General features: G+C 44.0%; 1 protein-coding gene across 1 annotated transcript in view; it reads left to right on the forward strand.

Moving 5' to 3' along the window:
• The first annotated feature begins 698 nt into the window (after window positions 1–698).
• Window positions 699–15,989, forward strand: part of cdkl5 (cyclin dependent kinase like 5) — a 34,398-nt gene continuing 19,107 nt past the window's right edge. Inside the window, exons 1-4 of the mRNA XM_079736111.1 lie at window positions 699–738; window positions 4,500–4,534; window positions 12,868–12,913; window positions 13,652–13,788. Coding sequence (XP_079592237.1) covers window positions 702–738; window positions 4,500–4,534; window positions 12,868–12,913; window positions 13,652–13,788 — 255 coding nt within the window. The 5' untranslated portion in view covers window positions 699–701. The remainder of the gene's footprint in view (window positions 739–4,499; window positions 4,535–12,867; window positions 12,914–13,651; window positions 13,789–15,989) is intronic.

Genomic DNA, 15,989 nt, shown 5'->3' on the forward strand with positions numbered 1-15,989 from the left:
CCTCTTGAAGGAAATGTTGACTTACTCCACGTTTACTTGACCCAGTTAGCCGCCATCTGTGCCGGGAGCACCCCGATGCCCCAGCTATGAATTATGGGAAATTGGACCTGGGGATGACCCACTCGTGAATATATATGATGTATTATTCCTCAAGTTCATCCTATTCATTATTGTTTCTTTGCTTGAATTGTTCTGTGTGTGTGTGTGTCTCTCTCCCCCTTCCAGGTTCCACGATGGGGATGACTTCTGAGCACCCTAGCGAGCGAGTAAGGAGGCCCGGGCAGGACAAAAGGGTATGAGTGTAGCGATCGGTTGGAAGTGGCAGCAGTGGCAGCAGCAGCAGGCTCCGTTGGACCCCAGCGAGAGCGGCGAAGTGAGTCAGAGCTAATAAAAGCAAGGAGGTGGCAGACACACAGCGGACGGACGGCGAGGAAAACCGACACGAGAACCGCAAGGAACAAACGCAAGGGCTCGAGAAGAACTGGAGAAGAACAAGAGCCGAGGAGGAGCTGGTGTACAGGAGCATGGTGGAGGTGGCGATGGGACGGGCTGAGGCTGCGACGGCCGTACCTCCTCTCCTGGACGCCGGCCTGCGGCGTGGGCGGGTGTGTTGACCAATCGGGGGCCGTTGTCGTGTGCGTTGCCCGGACGGAGCCGCTCATTACCCCCCGCTGGACGAGACCCCCCCCCCCTGTGATGTGATGAATAAGTTTGAGGTCCTTGGCATCGTCGGGGAAGGTGGGTGGCTTACCCTTTTACCCTGGAAGTTAACAACAATGAGTGCGTGTGCGTGTTTGTGTGGGGGTGGATGGGTGGTGTGGCTCCCTTTGGAACAGGTGGTGTGCCCGGCAAATACCATAACCCGGCTGTAGAGTGTGGGCCGATGCATAGCGCGCCGACAGATGGCAATACGGCATATTTGTTAACCACCGACAAGCACCGACAGATCTGGCCCACGGGGCCGGATGTTGGTGTGTTTCGGTGGTTGTCAGGTCGGTGCGCGGCTTCGCCTTAAAACAAACACAGTGATTAAAGGTCTGATGTACCGACAAGCGTGGCCCTTGTCGTAGCCGTGGCCCCAGGCCCCTTGTTCCTAGAAACTTGCGGAACAAACCCTGGACCCCACTCTGATGCTTCGTTGGACAGACTGCTAGCCATATGTTGTGTCCCCTACCATACCAGGTCTGACCTCCCCAGCGGCCCACTGTCTATGTTCTGCTGTCAACCTATGTTATCCCACAGTTGAACCAAACAAACAAATTGCATTCATCCTCAAAACACTGTCTTTTGCCTGTCTTGAACCATATAGTTCCCTTAGCCTTATACAGACATATATGTATCCTAACCCTATATGGTCATGTACTGTAGGTTTCTTAAATATATGGTCATTTAGCTCTCTTAACCTTATCTAACCAAATAGGTATCTCAACCATGCATCGTGATATACTCTGGTTTCATAACCCTATAAGGCGATATACTGTAAGTCTCGTAACCATATATGGTCATATAATGCAAGTCTCGTTACCATATATGGTCATATAATGCAAGTCTCTTAACCATAGATGGTCATATTCTGTAGGTCTCTTGATCATGTGTGGTCAAATATTATTTAGGTCTGATAACCAAATATGGGCATGTGGTCTGTAAGCTGTATATGGTCGTTTTAAGTGGAATTGATAATTGCCGGGATGCGCTTTTAGGGAGTGGGCAGACAGTTTATAGATGCTGTTTTGCAATAACCATCTCTATGATGAATAATGGATGGAAGATTACATTTTTTATGGACCAATTTATTTTATGGGCTTTTTGTGCATTTATTGACTGGACAGTGAAGAGGGACAGGGAAATTATTTGAGAAAGGGGGAGAATGACATGTAGTATAAGACAACAGGTGGGAATGAGCTTTTCAAGCTCGGCTAGTATCCATCTCCTACCCAGTCATCTTGACTCCCCAGTCACCCAAGCTCGTGTGTAGCTGAGCCCAGTCACACCAACGTTCAAACCACTCCTAGGCCAGAAGAAAGTCGCTGAGTCAGAATGTTTTCATTTTAACTTTTAGAATTCATGCAACCAGACAACAAGCTAAAGACCAAAACCAGACAACAAGCTAGACAAAGCAGACAACAAACTAAAGACAAAACCAGACAACAAGCTAAAGGCAAAACCACACAAGCTAAAGACAAAACCAGACAACAAACTAAAGACAAAACCAGACAACAAACTAAAGACAAAACCAGACAACAAGCTAGACAAAACCCGACAACAACCTAAAGACAAAACCAGGCAACAAGCTAGACAAAACCACACAACAAGCTAAAGACAAAACCAGGCAACAAACGAAAGACAAAACCAGACAACAAACTAAATACTAAACCAAACAAACAAACACACATTTGTATTTATCTTTTATTCATCTCGTTAATTATTTCTTTATTTGGCTACTCTTCAAGAACAAAAGGTTATCTTTAACATTACCATTCTAGCATCAGCATGGGGGGAGGGGAAAAGTGCTCTCGTCGTAGGAAAGACATGAAGGGATGTTTTATTCATGGCGTTGGTGGAGATAAGCACATTTACACTTAACCATGGTCTGCTTACCCAGAATCTACCTAGTCAGGACTTCCTCCCAGCAACTTAAACACTTGAAGATAATGAAAGGCATTGCTGCGGGTCCCCTGGGTGTAACTGAGCATCAGGGGGAATGGAGAACTTTGTTTTAAACAATTAAAAACCAAATCAATGGGGAACATGATGTACAGTAAACAGTGCACAGGCTGACGTGCTAGTGTTAGTGTATAGACAGAAGTAGTGTTAGAATATGGCTTAGAGATGCTTTGAAGCTTAGACACTATCACTATTAAAGTTATGGACAACAGGATCTAAAAACATAAATCATAAAATAACCAAGCCATATCACAGAGCGTCGGCGATGTATCAACTACACACCTCCCCAATTCCTTCTCAGGAAAATCAAAAGAGAAAGTATATTAATATTAATCTCAAAGACAGCCGATACATTTGTTGGATATTGTTGGAAAAACGCAGGATTGTAGGGGATGTCGTCTAAATCCCTGTTGTGTGTAGATTGTACTTTCTCGGAGTCTGAATCGCTGTTAGGTCTGAAATGCTGCACCGACGCCATTATGTGAGGGCCACGTTATTGGGCTGTAATTGGTGACTCGCTTGGCTATGTAACCAGGAGGGAGAATAGACTCCACCCATTAAATCAGCGTGAAGAAATAGAAAGAAATCAATAGACTGGAATTACGTGAGATTGCAATGGATTTAACCCTGGTGGAACATCATGTTCTGCTGCTTAATGCACACCTTGATAGCCCTTAATGACATCAATAGTGGTGGTAGAGACGGATTTCAGCTGTCAATCTCGTCAAGTGTAGTTTACCTATTCAGCCCTACTAATACATTAGTCAGATAAGTAACGATGTGTACAGTCAGGGGCGTAGGAATGAGTTTAACATTGGGGGGGACACATATCGGAAACCTGACAGATCCGGTATAATTTTAGGGTGGGACAAATGCGCCTGTCTCCGATATTGGAGGGGACACGTCCCCTCCGTCCCCCCCGGTTCCTACGCCCTTGTGTACAGTTATTTGAAAATGACACGCAATTGTTATTTTTGTAGAGAAATCATTAGAAAATATGCAGCCATAATCCGTCTTAAAATAAAATTCACACATGCATATGAAAAGGTGCTACCCGACCATACTATATTTGCATTGAGTCATGAAATCGGATGACATGACTCGGGGGGAGAGGGGGGCGGGGGCAGGGTAGTCTAGTGGTTTGGGTGTTCGACTCCTGAAAGCTGAAAGGTTCTGGGTTTGATTCCTGTCTCCCTGATGCTATCCCAAACCTTATCCCTCCCTTCTAATTAATGACAAAAGTAAGTATTTAAAAACCAGATCACTGTGATTGGCATTGGAAACAGCCATCTGCTTACTTAGGGTTAGCTGTATTAACCCTATCAGCATTGCATTGTATCAGAAATGTGTTCTTGAGGATTTGGATCTAGGCTGGTATATACCACTCATGTGTTGGATGGGGGGATAGAAGGGGGGTATACACAGTAAAGGCCGGCCAGCATCTGAAATATGAATGAAGAACTTATGGAACACCATGTGCTAAACAGAAAGCAACAGAGTAACTGTGTGTGTGTGTGTGTGTGTGTGTGTGTGTGTGTGTGTGCTTGTGTGTGTGTGCGTGCGTGTGTGCTTGTGTGTGTGTGTGTTTGTGCAGGAGCATATGCAAGCCCATATGCTGGGTTGTGTTTACTGTGTCATTCCTGCATAGATTTCTGAATTCGTTAAGTAATTGATTCATTCCTTTCCAATGTTATGGCAAACATCCCTCCTGCTGTGTCCCAAATAATGAATACATAAACATATCTCAATCTAACGTCAAATGTTGATCCTGTTCCACTCTAATTTTCTCCCTCCCCCCCCCCCCCCCCCCCCCCACCCTCTCTCCCTGGTTTCAGGGGCGTATGGAGTGGTGCTTAAGTGCCGGCATAAGGTAAGAACCGTGTTCCCAGGGCTGCTGTATAAAACATGATCACGCTGTTTGTTTTTAGAGGGGGAGGCTGAATAAAGTGACAAAGTGAGAGGCAGGACACTACCTCCTGACATGTACACACCTGGGCAAGACTCCTAGCGCTTACCTACTCCTTACAAACCTCTTTGTGAGGTCTTGCGGTAGAGCAAGGCATGAATACTCCCAGGGTTAGGGGTTGAATTCCTACCGGGGCCACCCATCCGAGCACATTTATTTTTGTATTGGTAGACTCCTTCGACAACGGTGTCTATAAGACAGTGTCTTTACAGCAGTATCAATGTTAACAAATCCTTTATTTAACCATTATAGGACAGGGGGTTGCAGTCAGGATATCATGGAGAGTGATAATGACCGGCATGTCCTGCTTATTACATGGCTACAAAAGAGTCAATCTAGGGATACACTTCACTCTCTCAAAGCGTACCTATCTCTCTCTCTCTCGCTCTCTCTCTCAATCTCTCTCTATATCTGGATTTCTGCGGCCACAGAAATCCATTTGATTTGATTCACCTGTCTTAATAGAACAACATGGCATTTAAATCACTAGAGATTTAACTGCTGCCAGTTTCTAAATTCTGAACATAACTGAGTACAGCAAAAAGAGCTGTAGTTCATAAAATATTTTACTTTTACCACTACAACTTTTTTAAATTTTAATTTAATCTATGCTACTATAGAAGTAACAGCAGCTGTGATACAATGGAGATCGTACTGTAACCAGGAACTAAAGGATTCACCTAGCTCATATGAGATGTAGCTGCTACCCAGTAAGATGAAGAGAATAACCAAAAGGATGGAATTTGCTCTGAATTATTTACTTTAATAAGAATATTAATTTCAAACATAAACATTGACGTTTTAAACGTGTAAACTTAACTTCAAATATCTAATAGAGATCCTAAAAGCAGTGCCAAGGAGTTATTGTGTGTTTTATTTTTTATACCGAACACTTTAGTTGTATAGCACGTTTTGAACTCGATAACTGCAGCTTAACATGCCTTACAGAATAATTCAGAATAACCTACAAATTAATAATGTCATTTCCGGATTAAGCCCATGTCTAATTGAGTCTTCCATGCCCACTTCCCCAACCAACGTTCAAACCACACATTCGGCAGCCCGGTCTTCTCCATGTCTAAATCATTCAGTACCAAGCCAAGGTGGAACCCCTTTATGGTTCATGTCTGTCAGAAGTATGGAACGCCTCACACATTTATAGCATTGAAAATGATCCTTGCACGCACGATACCTTTCCCAATTTATTATTGAATTATCTCCCAACCTAAAAGTACCTTATCGTGTAGAAAATGGACAGATTGGGGTGTAAGGCTTCAGAATAGTCCAGAAGAGGTTAGGGTACTATAGGTTCTGGGATAAACCCCAGAGTTCCCATTCTACCTTTTGACTTCCCTGAGCAAGATCCCTGAATCCCTACCTACTCCTTACAGTTTTTCTTGATTGTATACACACAAAAAATGGAACTATGCACACAATTCTGAAAACTTGAAGCTCATGTATCAACTACAACACTCCAGACTGCTAAACTCTACGCACAACTCCACTGTTAAAAAAGGTTTAAAAAGAAAGCTATTTCTAAACAATTTTAAAAAGTGAAAAAGTGTTTTGAATTGATCACACCAGTGTTTAATTGATGCTCTCTAAGAGATATTAATTTGACAGCTGTGTTTACTGTTTGGTGGAAAAAAAACAGTTTTGAGAAGAATTTGTGTAGTTTTGACAAAATGATTAACTCTTCTCAGGTTTGTGTTTAGAGTTTTGAGAAATTGAGCTATAGTTTCAGAAAACGTGTTTAAACGATTGAGAAAAACTGTGATTACATCCTAATTCACAATAATTTGATTGGGATAGAAGCATGGACAGAAATGCTAATTAGTAAGCAAACCTAATTAAATAGGGAATATAGAATATGAGCAACTGTGTTTCAAATGGTGGGATTCAACAACATGACCTTAGAGAGAGAGAAAGAGAGAGAGAGGGAGAGAGAGGGAGAGAGAGAGAGAGAGAAAGAGAGAGAGAAAGCGAATGAAAGAGAAAGAGAGAGAGAGAGGTAGAGAGAGAGGGAGAGAGAAAGAGAAGGAGAGAGAGAGAGAGAGCGCGAGAGAGAGCGCGAGAGAGAGAGAAAGCGAGTGAAAGAGAGAGAAAAAAGAAAGAGAAAGAGAGAGAGGGAGAGAGGTAGAGAGAGAGGGAGAGAGAGAAAGAGAGAGAGGGAGAGAGAGAGAGAGAGAGAGAGAGCGAGTGAAAGAGAGAGAGAAAGAGAGAGAAAGAGAGAGAGAGAGAGAGAGAGGTGCAGGAGCTAATGAACTGGTAGCTAGGCAACATTCCTCAGGGCTAGCTAGCTGGAGCAGCCAGCGGGACAGCCAGGAGATCAGTGGAGTCAACGTTGGAGGAGTAGGCAGGAGAAGGAAGGAACTTTGAAATGTTTATTAGGCCAGCCTGTTCTAAGCGGTTCCAAGCTGTTCTGATGCAGATTTTCTTTTTGTTTACATCTATAAATATAACGGTTGCAGTACAGTGTATGAGATCGTTTTTACAAACATTAGGGTACAAACAGTTTTCTGAATAAGTTGCAATGCAACCTAGAGCAGAAAGGAAGTAAAGTAACATTTTGACATTGTTTGGCAACAAACTGTTTTGAAACATGTGCTTGTTCACTTTTGAAATCAGCATTTACTTTACCTGCATGAGGAAAAGCTGTTAAAGGAATAAGTAAGATTTGTGATACATGCTATTGTTTTGGTTCCCACATTCAAATGTATACACTAATCCAACCCTAGTTAAGAAAGAAAGCCTATATCCAGAAATGTTGGCATATTCCTTTAAAACTTGTATGTTTCAACTGTTCAGTGCAAAACAGGCTTTTCAGAACTGCAATGCTTTTTATAAATTACCTTGTGTTTAAAATAAATATGGGACATCGCACGACATAGAGAGAGAGGGAGAATGTTGAAATATATTAAACTATTATAGAGAGCTGCTGCAGCTGAACTTGTCCCCCCTAGCTTCTCACTTCCTTTCATTTTGAACAATTTCACATCACTTCCTGTGTGATTAGTTGACATCTACATCATCTCGCAATGTCACTTTGCATCAGTGTTTCCCAACAATTGTCTAGGGAGTTGGGAGCCATTGTCGTGTCGCCAGAAATGCAAATGGTGAGATAAAATCATACGTTTGGTCATTTAATAGAGAACTTTGTTATTATAAATGACACAGTTTTCAAAATAGAAAACAACAGTAATGATTAGAGTTTTGAAAGGTGTCATAGAAGTCTAAATAGCATATTACAGTCAGTTAACCAACTCATGATAAACATCATCAGTTGGTTCCCAATTAACGGTGGGATTAGGACGCTGATCAAGGGAAGAAGTTGACTGGTTTAATATTTTGTTCCAGGTTTACTTAATTAAATGTTAGCGGGTTGGAGTGACAGTTATCCGAGGTTAAGTCCATTTAGAAAATCCCAAAAGGTTGGGAATCAGATGGGGTCTGGGCCCACAAAGGTTTGGAACCCCTGCCTTATTTGTTCAACTTTCACTTTCATTTCCTTGAGCCAGTGTGTCGTTTCATTTCAAACATTTCTCCATGCAGCCCGCCTGCAAACAATAGGACAGCATAGACCCTAGCTGCCAAGGCAAGGCGGCCACGGTGCCGGGTGATTGGTGGAGTACAGGACTGGTGTAGGACGTGCTTGCACTGCGCTACAAGGACCACTCTGTTTCAGAGCACCCAGTCGCACTGTGCTGGAGATTTGTAGCTGTTTGAATTCAATGCTGCTGTGACAAAGACAGAGCTGTTCCTTTCAAAGTAAAAGCGTGTGGTTGACAGAACTTTTTGAAGAAATTTGGAAAATGATACACCTTTGTTAAACTGTATGGTCAGCTTATTGTTTAACCATATTATTGGATCATTATTTCAAAACAGAGATAATCATTAATGATTTATGTTGTGTAGTTTTTGATGTTAGTTAAGTAATGTCTCGGTTTGTCATATTACTTAACATAAAATTAGGAATCTTGATCAGCACTAAAATACGAATGGGTTAAATACAGATCCATATATGGTTTTGTAGCAGTTAATAAACGGAACGGGGTGGAGCCACAATAAATGACAATCAGGGGCGACATTCATATGAATAAATCCCACCATTGTAAATTGTTTTGTAAGGATAACAATTATTGTTATTGTCAAGCAAATTCACTCAGAAGTATAAAAAGTAAAAACTGTAAATCAAAACAACAGATGTGTTGCTCTCACACGAAGGGTAATCATATATAATTGCCATAATTCCAGAGAGCGAGCGAATGCGTCTCTCGTTGGCTACAAGGCTATCTCTGTGCTTCCCTGTTGTTCTGATGTAGCACGACCTTGCCATTGATGGACGTCCCTGACAATGGATTGATGGCATGTGTTCCTCTTACATAACAACTCATTTCCTCAAGGGGGGAGAGAGAAGGAGAGACAGACAGAAAGAGCGAGAGAGAGAGCGTGAGAGAGAGAGAGAGAGAGAGAGAGAGAGATAGTGTGAGAGAGAGTGAAGGAGAGACACAGCAGTAGGAGCTCTTTAGCTGGTCTCCTGAATCTGAATGGTTATTTATACTGTCTAAAAACAGGCCAGAGGAGTGAGAGGAAGGGTGTCAGAGAGAGAGAGAGAGTGAAGGAGATAGAGAGAGAGAGAGAGAGAGAGAGAGAGAGAGAGAGAGAGAGAGGGAGAGAGGGAGAGAGAGAGGGAGAGTGAGAGAGAGAGAGAGAGAGAAGGAGAGGGAGAGGGGGAGAGAGTGAAGGAGATAGAGCGGGAGAGAGAGAGAGAGAGAGAGAAGGATAGAGACAGAAAGAGAGAGGTTTTCCTGAAGAGAGAGAGCAAGATAAAGCATTTCAGGGAAATAGGCTGTAAGGATGATGTCAGAGAGAGATGAAAAAGGGGGACAATTTGTGAGGGTACAGCTGATAGATACACTCAAAGCGGGAAGAAAGGGAGGGCGAGAGACAGACATAGAAAGTGTGTGAGAGAGAGAGAGAGAGTTGTATTCATATATTAACCTATTCTGTGGTTAACTGGGTCATGCCGAGGTCTGGAAGAGAGGTGCACGGATGTAGAGGAGACCTCGGAATAAATGGGCTTGCACGCCGCCAGCAGAGCTCTCCACGGAGACCCTCCTGGGTGCTCCAGTGTGTCGCTCCCTTCAACGCTCCCCTTTACTTTGGTTCTGCTTTTGACATGAATGCATCACCTCTGAACCCTTCACGGTGTAAAGTGTAACCTGCGTGCTGAATAAGAGGGACCTATGCTGGCTTGTTCAACGTCTGGGTGCAGGTATTGCTGCGTTGCGTTGCGTTAGTTATTAACACGTAGGGTTTAGAACACACCTGTTTAGCGTCTCGCCACCTCAGGCCCATTACGTGCCCCCCCCCCCCAGCACAACACCAGCCCATTGCCAACAAGCTGTCGGAGCAAGCTGACCCTCAATCAGTTCACCAATCTTAAGCCAACGTACAAAACTGTTTTCAAGTCCTCTACTCGGTAGAGGACTTAAAGAGGCATGGTAAACTCCCATCAACCTCCCACGCTCCACCTGTTTGCAGTTTATAGTATTTAACCTGGATAAGCTAATTCTAAAATGAATGTAAATGCCTCCAGGGTACTGATAACTCTGATATCAGGCTGAGGGCCGATTCTGTGCCATTACCCTGGAGGGCTCTAGCTGCTGCTCAATGAACACAGCAGACCATGTTACTACAAGACAAAGGTTCGGAGTTCACATTCAATTATTTAACGTACAATGTTTTTGAATCGTGGACCCACTCGTCCTCAATTGAATGTCAGGGAACTAACTATGAGCATGATCATGGAAAGCAGGCACCATTGAACCTGGGATTAGTATGTTTGTGCAGTGCTGCCATGCTTAAAGGCGCCTCCATCAGCAGGATATTAGCATATAGCTCTGGGCTATTTATAGCAGCGTCTTCTCCAGCGCCAGCATCAATCGATGGGGGTCACAGCGCCGCACCCTTCTGACGGGTGACGCAAGGCCAGGGCGAGACCACCACTACAACCGCGGCCTCTGTTGACGGCCAAATCAGACAGAACCCCCACAGTGAGAAGAGGGTGCCTGTGAAGGAACAGTCACACCATAGAGAGACGCCAAACAACGGAGAGGAGGGGACACCGCGTCGTGTTTAACCCCTCCCGGGGATGTTTGGAGACTGATATTCTGTCTTTGTATTGATAGAATATCATACGATCAGGTTATGTAATATCGTTCAACATCATGTCTTATTTAATACGCTTTAATTACTTTGATGAGTCGTCTAATAACAATATCTTTAAATTAAACTCTGCTCTTGTCTAGCTTGACATGGCCTCACAGGACAACACCAGACTTCGATGAATCCATCGTTACCGCCTCTGCTGGCTTCACTGAAACATCCATTACCAATATCATTTGTCAAAATGACCTCCTTGTACCTTGTGCCTGTCAAAAAACATAAATAATAGCAATATAGTGCGTGAGTCTTTAAGGAGAACAGAGTTTGTGGACAAAACCAGCAAATTGACATATGAGTACTTTCAAAAACGTCTTTCCACAAAGAAGAAAGTGCTACTGCTATTGTTTACCTTCGTGCCTGTCTCTCAGTAAATGCTCTTCGGCAAGCTCAGCACATATTAAGAAATTATGTTGGTGACTGATGTTTTAGCGCCGCCAGGAGAGGCAGTTAAGACGGTCTCATCAAAGACCGGTATTGTTCTTTAAAGGACAGAATGTCTTTTCAAATGTCCCTCGCAAAAGTGTAAACAATATATAACATTGAGCCTTCTAAGTGGTATATTTGTAAAGCATTGTGGTTTAACACAGGACTTCTATTCCAGTAGTGCTATTGAGTTTCACTTATTGCTTTAATGTTATTTAGTCAATACTCAGTCAACCCAGAACCAATTGTGCCCACTAGACTATCCTGACCACAATGCTTATGGATGTCCTGGCATTCAGTGTTCATCTGCACATCTGATCCTGTTAACTGATGTGTCTGTTCTCTCAAACCTATCGTGTAACACTACCCTGTAATTACACAAGCAAGGGCTGAGCTAACCTTTAACGGACAGCATTTGGATGGCATTTATATAGCACTTTTCCCAGCCAACTTGACCGCTGAAAGCGCTTTTGCAATCACACACTCGACACCCGAACATCAACCGCGAGAGGCGGCTTTGCGACGGAGCCAGAGCTCAGGTCTTCAGATCTGAGTTCCAGGACACATTGAGTAAACAGCGTTCCGCCCGGCACGGGATCACACCTGCGATCCCACAGGTGTCGTGATAACACTGCACCACTTCAGAAGGAGCTGCAGAAAGCACAGTCATGAAACGTATCCTCAGCCTGTTAGATGGGGCTATAGATTGGGCTGAAACCACATTTTTCCCGCTTTTTATGTGTAATAGATTATTATGTTTTCCTTATTTGTTAATTGGTCCGGAAATCTATTTGATCCCCAGCAGTGGGGAAGTTGTTAATGTAGAACACCCACCTGACAAAGTCCCAACAAGGTCGATCAAACTACAAGCAGACGAAGGGAACACGATTGCATATTAAAGATGCCAGCATGTTCAGCTGTGTGTGTGTGTGTGTGCGTGTGTGTGTTTGTCTTTGTGAGTGATGTGTGCGTGTGTGTGTGTTTGTGAGAGTTTGCCTTTGTATGTGTGTCTTTGTGTGTGTGTGTGTGTGTTTATATGTGTTTGTGACAGTCCTTTGTGTGTGTGTTGTGTGTTTGTGTGTTTGTGTGTGTGTGTGTGTGTGTGTGTGTGTGTGTGTGTGTGTGTGTGTGTGTCTGTGAATTGGCTTGGTTTTCCTCTTGGCAGTGGCTGGAAACTTGGGCAGGAATCCACAGCAAATATTTTATGTTTAGAGTGGGCAAGAAATGCATTTCAATATCTCTTGCCTCTCTTTTTCTTATTCTCTCTCACTCTCACACACACCTCCTCTGTTATTCCACTGAATCTTTCGCCATTTCTCTCTATCTTTTATCTATCTATCTAAAAATCTATCTATATATATATACATATATATATATCCACCCATCTTACAATGCACCGACCCACACATCTTTTTATCCATCCATCCATCAATCAATCAATCAATCAATCAATCAATCAATCAATCTCTCTCTCTCTCTCTGTCTCTCTCTCTCTCTGCGTATCTCTCTCTCTCTCTCTCTCTCTCCCACTGACTCACTCTATCCGTCCATCTATCTAATGTCTACTCCTGCTCTCATCTTGACAGGAAACCAATGAACTGGTGGCCATCAAGAAGTTCAAGGACAGCGAAGGTGAGCGCTACAACGTATTCCGACAACACCGCTCAAAGCTCCACTATGTAACTTCAAACTGTTTAGGCTTTAGTTCAAAGTAAGTTACCGCAAGTCTACAAAATAAAACATTCCAATCACGACATCATGGCCCCAGGTAATCCTACCCTACGATTCAATTTGGTCTGTGCCCCCAAATGACAGGAAAACAAAATGAGAGTACGTGACGTCAAAACTAATATTAAGTCACACATAGAACCAAGTTCGTTTTTTGGTTCAATAACTTCCATTTTAATTAATTTAGGTCGATTTCACTCTCCCCTTGCTTGAAGACACAGTTGCTACGTGTGTCGTCGTTTTTTGTCGCCCTTTGTGACAACTATGATGACGACAACGTCACAGACCCTCTGCATAGCCCCCCCACACACACACACACCTCTCTTATGCACTTATTGTACTGTATGTTGTACGTCCTTGCACTTAAAAATAGTACTTAGCATTGTGTAGCATCTTACCCTAGCTATCATTGTTGTGTACGGGGAATGGGTTAACCTAGCGATTGTTAGTGCTTGGCGCTTGGTTCGGTGAACATCCTCACTGTTCCGTCAGCGACGTATTGTTGTTTCTCTTTCTCCTGACAAGTGTACTTATTGTAAGTCGCTTCGGATAAAAGCATCTGCTAAACGCCCTAAATGTACATGTCCCAATAGTCTCAACAGCTTCTCGTTAACTCCCCCCCCTCCTGGTGTTCTCTCACAGAGAATGAGGAGGTCAAGGAGACAACGCTGCGGGAGCTCAAGATGCTCCGCACCCTGAAGCAGGACAACATCGTGGAGCTGAAGGAGGCCTTCCGCCGCCGCGGGAAACTCTACCTCGTCTTCGAATATGTGGAGAGGGTGAGCTGAAACGGCGGAGGGACGCTCACTGGCCGGGGTTCTGTGGGTTCAGCTGTTTCTGTTTGTTCTGTTGGTCTGTTGGTCTGTGGTCTGTTGGTCTGTTGGTCTGTGGTCAGTTGGTCTGTTGGTCTGTTGGTCTGTTGGTCGGTTGGTCTGTTGGTCTGTTGGTCTGTTGGTCTGTTGGTCGGTTGGTCTGTTGGTCGGTTGGTCTGTTGGTCTGTTGGTCTGTTGGTCTGTTGGTCTGTTGGTCTGTGGTCTGTTGGTCTGTTGGTCTGTTGGTCGGTTGGTCTGTTGGTCTGTTGATCTGTCGGTCTGTCGGTCTGTCGGTCGGTTGGTCAGTTGGTCTGTTGGTCAGTTGGTCTGTGGTCTGTTGGTCTGTTGGTCTGTTGGTCTGTTGGTCTGTTGGTCTGTTGGTCGGTTGGTCAGTTGGTCTGTTGGTCAGTTGGTCTGTGGTCTGTTGGTCTGTTGGTCTGTTGGTCAGTTGGTCTGTTGGTCGGTTGGTCGGTTGGTCTGTGGTCTGTTGGTCTGTTGGTCGGTTGGTTCAGTTGGTCGGTTGGTCGGTTGGTCTGTTGGTCTGTTGGTCGGTTGGTTCAGTTGGTTCTGATGATTCTGATGGTTCTGTTGGTTCTGTTGGTTCTGTTGTTTTAGTTAGTCTGTGGTTCTGTGAAACACACTTTCCCATCCTTCTTCACGGTCTCTCCACAAAGGCACCAACGCCTTTAAAATATGTAGACTGCATACTGCATGCAAAAATGATCAGCTGTAACTTCATTGTCATGGAACTGGGACAGGGTACAGAGATAGAGTACGGGAACAGAGTACAGTAGCTAGTACAGGAAACGGTACAGGGACTAGTACAGGGACTAATACAGGGACTAGTACAGTGACTAGTTAAGGGACTAGTACAGGAACGAGTACAGGAAACAGTACAGGGACTAGTACAGTGACTAGTTAAGGGATTAGTACAGGAACTAGTACAGGAACTAGTACAAGGACTAGATAAGAGCCTAGTACAGGGACTAGTGCAGGGACTAGTACAGGAACTAGTACAAGGACGAGTTAAGAGCCTAGTACAGAGACTAGTGCAGGGACTAGTTAAGGGACAGAGACCAGGGACAGAGTACAGATACTAGTGCAGCAGTAATTGTCATGGAGCAAGAGAGTGCCAGTGAGTGACAGATAATGACCACTGGGAGGAAGACGTACAAAGCAGTCCAACGCCACGGCTCATTGCTCCCTGGGTCGCACCATTGATTAACACCACCTGTTAATTTATTATTACAATTACCTGTTAATTAATTACATCACCTGTTGGTTTGACAACCGAGATGTCAGGTTGGAGGGGGGGGGGGGGGGGGGGGGGTGCTTCCGGTTAGTGTGTTAAAATTACTCACATCCTCTGTGTGGTTGTGTGTTTGTGTGTGTGTGTGCGCCGCCGCAGTGTTGACTAATAACTCCATTCCACCGTGTCTAGTTTTCCTGCTGTCAGAATGTCCGTTTAGTCATAAATAGCATCACCAAGGCAACGTGACACGTTGAACTCCACTGCTGCTAAATAATGGTATTTCCTACTGTGCTGCCAAGGTATCTGGACAGGCCATGTGTGTGTGTGTGTGTGTGTGTGTGTGTGTGTGTGTGTGTGTGTAAGTGAGGGTGTGTAAGTTTGTGAGGATGTAGACGTGTGTGTGTGTGTCTGTTTGCGTGTGCATGTGTGTGTATGTGAGGGTGTGTTAAGTGTTTGTGGATGTGTGTCTGTGTGTGTGTGTTTTCCCATCATGCACTTGACAATGTTGGAGAGTGGCTGCAGCTAGGAGACATCTTCTCAGGGTCACTGTAACATAGAGAGTGCCCTATGCTCCGTCCATTCAGGTTGAAGAACTACATTGGTTTTCTTCTTACTTTAAAGATGCTGTTGGTAAGATTTAAGAGCGATCATTGAATGTAGTTTGCTAGAAATGACAGAGCAATTATCGAGGTCAATTTGTACCACTCTCGCCTCACTTCTAAACAATCAGGGCATCTTTTCCCTGATCGTTTCGGAGAATTGTCTTTCCTGTCAATACAGGTTTGTTTTTGTAACACAACTCAATGGCTGAGAAACATAGTGAAAGAGGGAGGAGAGAGGGAGGGGAAGTTTTGTGAGGGTTGTTTCATTTCAAAAGCTTGCAATCTTGCTACTAGCGGCTCTCTTTTTTCACCAC

This window comes from Pollachius pollachius (genome assembly GCF_949987615.1).
Source record: "Pollachius pollachius genome assembly, chromosome: 5".
NCBI lineage: Eukaryota > Metazoa > Chordata > Actinopteri > Gadiformes > Gadidae > Pollachius > Pollachius pollachius.